General features: G+C 43.0%; 1 protein-coding gene across 1 annotated transcript in view; it reads left to right on the top strand.

Annotated features, from left to right (window-relative positions):
- Positions 1-1,991: 1,991 nt before the first annotated feature.
- The window catches only part of CD101 (CD101 molecule), a 41,148-nt gene continuing 37,139 nt past the window's right edge, over positions 1,992-6,000 (top strand). The window contains exon 1 of the mRNA XM_081309027.1: positions 1,992-2,044. Coding sequence (XP_081165153.1) covers positions 2,002-2,044 — 43 coding nt within the window. The 5' untranslated portion in view covers positions 1,992-2,001. The remainder of the gene's footprint in view (positions 2,045-6,000) is intronic.

Genomic DNA, 6,000 nt, shown 5'->3' with positions numbered 1-6,000 from the left:
ATAGTTCCCACTGAGAAAACAAATTCTACCTTAAAACACCACCTTTGCCCTGAAGGTTTTCCTATCCTTCCGTTCGTTCGCCCTGAATTAGACCCTCTCCCTCTCTCGAATATCCATATCTCTCTGTCTCCTCGGAGGCTTCATCTAATTCCTTTGTGTGACAATCAGCCATGTTCCTCTTTCCTACTCACCTCCACCAAACTCCTCCATCACAAACATTGCTATGAAAGGCCCTGCTTTAATCCCGGATGGATCTCTAGCACTTTAACTTCTTTTCTACGGAGTACTCAGTAAGTATTTGGTTGTTTTATCTATCTCTCTGTCGTTGTTTTAAATGCCCTGATTCAGGCCTTCGTCACTGCTCAGACAAACAATTACAAATATCTTGTAACTAAGGCTGGGGTTGTGGCTCAGTGGTAGAGCGCTCTCCTCACAGTGTGAAGCACTGGGTTCGATGCTCAGCACCACATAAGAATAAATTCATTAAATAAAGCTATTGTGTCCATCTATAATTTAAAAATATATTTTGAAAAAAAAAACATTTAACTGGCCTTCTTGCTTATAACCCTGTCTCCTTCCCTCACCTTTCAACCAGTTAGAAGTACACAAGTATGGAATTCCATTTTAAAAGAAAATCTGACCAGACTACATTCTTAATAGCCCCCACACACATTTTTTTAAGACAGAAGCCAAGCTCTTGGGCCTGGCATACAAAGGCCACTAAGCTCTGCCCCAGCCAAGCTATACAGACTCTGTCCTTCCACCCCAGCCTCACACTTCAATCTACTTCAACCGAAAGACACGGCCTGTGTGTCACTATCCACACTGGATAGTTTCTCTCCAACTGTCCCTTGCCCTGCTTCTCCCTGGTCCAGTCTCCTTTGGTCCAGTCTCATCCATCTGCCTTCCCTCGTACCCACCAACTTCCCCACTCTTCCGCCACACTGATTGTTGTACATTGCATTGTGATATTTGATTAAATGGGAGTCTCCTGACCATAAAAGCGTGGTTTCGAACATCCATCTTTGTATGAGCAAACCCTACCTCAGCACCCAGAACACAGGAGGACTCAAAAAAAAAAAAAAAAAAAAAAATCCCTGGCTGACCGGCTTGCTGCGTGGATGGATGGATAGAGCAGGGATCTGCCTGAATCTGTGGCCCAAGACAGACGACTTTGTTACTGACCAGTCTAAATCTAGGCTTGCCCAAGGCCCAGAGGCTGAGACTGATGTCCTCAGTGAGTGCACCCCTGTGTGATCTTGCCTTCTAAGGACTGGAGTAGGATGCATCGTCCTGGGTTCAGTGCCAGTGGTTACATGTGTCATCCTAGGTGTTGGACCCAAATGTCTATGATGGTGATGTTGGTAGCCAATGTTTGTGAGTACTTACCGTGGACTGGATATTGTTCCAAGTACTTTAAACAAATTAGCTCATTCAGCTCTCTCAGCCATCTTATGGGTGTCCCCATATCACAGGTGAGGGTTTGAGAAGGTGAATTAACTTTTCTAAGGTCACACAGCTACTAAAAGTAGTTGCAATCCCAGGAAACCTGACCCCAGAACCTTCATCTTCACACTTCATTTGACCCCAAGTTCATGTTTCCTAGGGATCCTTCTCTTGTTTCCTCTCTCAAGATGGGAGAAGAGGTAAAGGTCAAGAAGAGATCATTTCTGGTTGCTTTTTTGTCTATTCGGTTTACTTAAATCCCCCCATCATTGCTAAATGATACATGTTTAGCCAGGATGAGTCCCATCTTATTTTTAATAAGATGGACCCATCTATGTTAATTAACCATGAAGATCATTTTCTTACACCCACATCTAAGTGATTAGCAGAGAACCATATAAGATAACCAGCTTTGCTTTTTGCAAGCCATTTCTGTTTTTCCGTGGACTGGAAACCACACTGTCACTTCCTCTTTACCTTTGCAGTGAGAACCTAACAGTCGTCACTCCGCTTCTGAGCGATTTCGAGGGCGCTGCTGAGAGAGGTCTGGTCCAAATGGCACCCATTCTCTACGTGGCACCTTTCTTTCTCTTTCTAAGTAAGTTTCATAATTCTGTGTTTCTAACATTGCAGGAGCCAGTCCAGTGAAGACTACTGGGCGATGGAGCAATTTGGTCTTTATAGGAACAGCTGCTAACTGTGGCACCTGCTTCTGGCATTGGCAATGTAACAGTGCTTGGCCTCCCCAGACATCCTTGAGTTGCAGGGAGTGGTGATGCTTGGTTGAGTCCCATGCACCTGATTCTGTTGGGATTTTTTAAAATATATTTTTGTATGTTGCCTGATCTGACAGTTTGGCCTAGGCCTGCCTCTCCTCCTTCTTCATGGGCTGAACATCCCAAGAGAGACTGAGAGCTTTGCTCCCCAGCCTGAGAGGAGAGCTTAAAGCTTGCCTGAAGTTAAGAGTTTGATTAGTTAAATGCACCTTGGACATGTTCCTGGGTAAAAGGGAAGGTTATGAGAGCAAAGCTAAAAGAAGGTTCTGGACTAAAGTGGGCTTTCACTACTGAGAAACTGAGAAGCGGACAGGAAGAGCCACTTGGCTGTGCCCAAGGCCATATGGAAGGTCCTATCTGGTCTGGGAACATCTATTTATATATGTTAGGACAGGGTAGAGAAAAGGAAATTTGGAGGTAGAGGGGAGAATCAGATGAATTGGGCAGGGAATCAAACAGAGACCAAGTAGAACAGGAAGAAGGTGCTTTTTGTGCTCCAGGTATCTTTAGCATTTGGTGATGTTTATAGACCCCCCCCATCTCAGAATAAATATTTAAATGCATAAAATAAGATGCAAAGGATTGTGTAGGAAATTAGCTATATTGGAATAGTTATCAAAATATCTTAATAAGCTGTGATGTAGTGATTAATTTGTTTCTTTATGTATCATCTAACAAGATCTAGCAATAGATGTATTAACCACCAAACTGCAGAGAAGTGATGACTAAGAATACTATTTTTAATTCGGCTGCCACAACTGGTACGTGATACGTGAATATCTGTGATTTGTTGTCTATATTCATAATTGAAGGAAATACTAAATTTCCATTACAGATTAATTTAAATAAAGAAGTAGGGTTTTTTTTCACCCTAGTTCATGGACTCTTTTATCATATCAAGAAATTTTGCTTTGGGAAGACTTGAATGGAGTTAGTACAGGAAACTTAAGGGCTGGGATGATGGGGGTAACTGAACCAAGCTGTAATCAGTGTAACCAAGGTTGTAGCAAAAAATTAAGAGTGCAGCATTTGGCACAAAGGAGTTGCTCAATAAACATTGGTTTAATTGAACCAGACTGATGACTCAAGAGACACACTGGTGAGGACCAGACTTGGGCCCTGAAGGGAGAAAGGCAACCTGCAGAGGAATTTACTAGGACCACATGCTGGGCAATCAATGTCTGCCAGGTTGTTGTGGCAGGTGTTGATGGATAGCTGCCTGCTGGGATCATTCAGGGGCTGGAGTGTTTCTTTTTGTCCTTTTGAGTTGTCTGACTCTGATTCTCAAGTCTATGTGCTTTGCGTGTTTAGATTGTATGTTTGCTTTGTGTAAAGGAGGAAACTAAGTTTACATTGTGCAATAATTCAGAGAATTGCAAATTCTCTCTCACACGCACACTGTGTTGCTCCAGTCGTTGCTGCTTTGGGGTATTTATTTATTTATTTATTTTGTAAGCCGCTAGAATATCGAGGGGAAAGAAGGAGGTAATTAAGATTTAAAAGGGGGAAAACTGGAAACTTTTCCTTAATCTACTTAAACAATTACTTAAACTGGGCTACATATTTATTTCTTCTAAATTCTGACTCCTGTGAGCACTAGTTTTGTATAGAACCACAGTTTTTGGATTTGTTTGTTTAAAATATTTTATTAGTAGGTGGTGGGCCTTTATTTATTTATACACAGTGCTGAGGATCAAACTCAGAGCCTCACACATGCTAGGCAAGCACTCTACCACTGAGCCACAACCCCAGCTCTCACAGAACCACAGTTTTTAATGTGAAGAGTACATAAATAAGGTAGTTACTTGAAAAAGTTTTGGAGGTCTGTTATTTGTTATTACAAAAAAATAAAGGGAGAGGCTGGGGGTGTAGCTCAATTGGTAGAGTGCTTGACTTGCATGCACAAGGCCCTTGGTTCAAACCCCAGAACCACAAAAATAAATAAACAAATAGGAGGAAATGAAAGAAATTAAATGATGATAAATCAATCAGTTATGAAGTTTAGCAAATGTAAACTTGTCTCTATTCTTTTGTGTGTGTTGTGGTGCTGGGGGTCTAACCCCTAGGGCCTGGCACATCTAAACATGAACTCTACCACTGAGCTACACTGTCAGCTCCTCCATTTATTTTTGTTTTCCAATAAATACAAAGATTGACTCACAGTTTAGAATATGGTGCTAGGTAGAGTTAGTGTAATGATGGGTAAGTCCATCCTTGGACTTAGTATTCAGCCTCACCTGCTAGATCCTGCAAATAAAGGACATTAACAGGAGAGAGCTTTGGAGAGGGGCTATTTTTGTCCACTGAGTTTGTATTCATAGAAGAGAAATAAAAGGTTCCACTTAATTATGGATTCAAGCTATCTCAGTCTCTAAGCACATAGGAGTTTTTATATGTGTAAAGAAAGAGAAGTTGTTTGGCACGTTGACTGTTCCCTAGGTAGGTTTTGTATAAAGTGGAATTATTAGAAATTGCTGCATTTTGGGTATCAAAAATAGTTGAATAATGGGCCATTTTGTATTTTTCAAACTAATACTTTCCATTCAAATAATTCTGAAATGGTAATTTGACAATTCCAGGGACATGTTTTAAAGAAAACCCATATCATCAAGGGAATTCTTGTTGTTTCAAAAGCAAGACTCCTGACGTAGTGTGTCAGTGCCAGGCTCTATATTCATCAGAAAAGAAACTAGCTACTCTGCAAAGTGACTTAATCCTCTGTCCCTTTAAAGAGAAAGTAAGGGGCCATCCCTCCAAGGCATTTCACGGTTCGGAGGAAGAGAAGCATGTCCTTGAAACAGCCGCAAAGAGCGCGTTGTTTATAATAAGGTGCTTCAGTGTGTGATCCCAGAGCATAGCCATTGGAATTGATCTCTGACAGTCCTTCCTTTGCACCTCAAAAATAGCTGTGCTGTGCTGGGGCTGGGTGGAGCACGTGGTGGTGGAGCATGTGCCCAGCATACATGAGGCCCTAGGCTTGATCCCCAACCTCCTCACCTCCCGCCCTGACAAAACCTATGAAATCTCCACACTGTTTCTTTCACTTGTCTGAAAAGGTAGTACATCTTAGTCTGTTCCAATAGCAGTACCAAAAAATACCAAAAACTGACCGGCTCGTCCACCAGTATTTCTCACGGTTCTGGAGGCTGGGAAGTCCCAGGTGGAGGCATAGTAGATCTGGAGTCTGATAAGGCTCATTCCCTCAGTAGATACCTTCTGGCTGTGTCCTCACCTGGCACAGGGACTGCCAGCTCCCCAAGTTCTTGTCTAAAGTCACGAATCTCATTCAGAGCCCTCATGACCTCTCTCCAAGGCCCGGCCTCCCGATTAATCCCAATGTATGAATTTCGGAGGACACAAACATTCAGCCCACAGCACAAGCATGTTCTTGAGCCCAGGCTCCACTAGGGCCTTACTCCATCCATCTTCCTCTCTGGCTTCCTCCATCTCCACCCCCCTACTGCTGCCTCTGCCCAGAAACAAGCAAAGATGCCCGTGTCCTCTCCACCCCTCACTACTTTTCCACCCAACTACACTTCCTGGCTGCCCTTCCAGTTTTCTCTTCCCTTTCTCCATGAATCATCTTGAAGTAATTTACGTTTCCTGCAGTCACTTCCCACCCTGGAAGAAGCTGCTTCTGCTGTATTGAAGCCTCTTACAAAGGTCTCCACGGTGTTCTCCTCTGCCTTGAGGAACCCCAACCTCCCAGCAGCCTTCCACGGGGCTGACAAGCCCTTTCCTTCTGGAATGTTCTGTTGCCCTTGCTTTCCAAGCCACT

The sequence above is a fragment of the Spermophilus citellus genome (genome assembly GCF_964194105.1).
Source record: "Spermophilus citellus genome assembly, chromosome: 9".
Classification (NCBI taxonomy): domain Eukaryota; kingdom Metazoa; phylum Chordata; class Mammalia; order Rodentia; family Sciuridae; genus Spermophilus; species Spermophilus citellus.
Note: the sequence above shows the minus strand (reverse complement) of the source record. Positions and strands in the feature narration are given on the sequence as shown.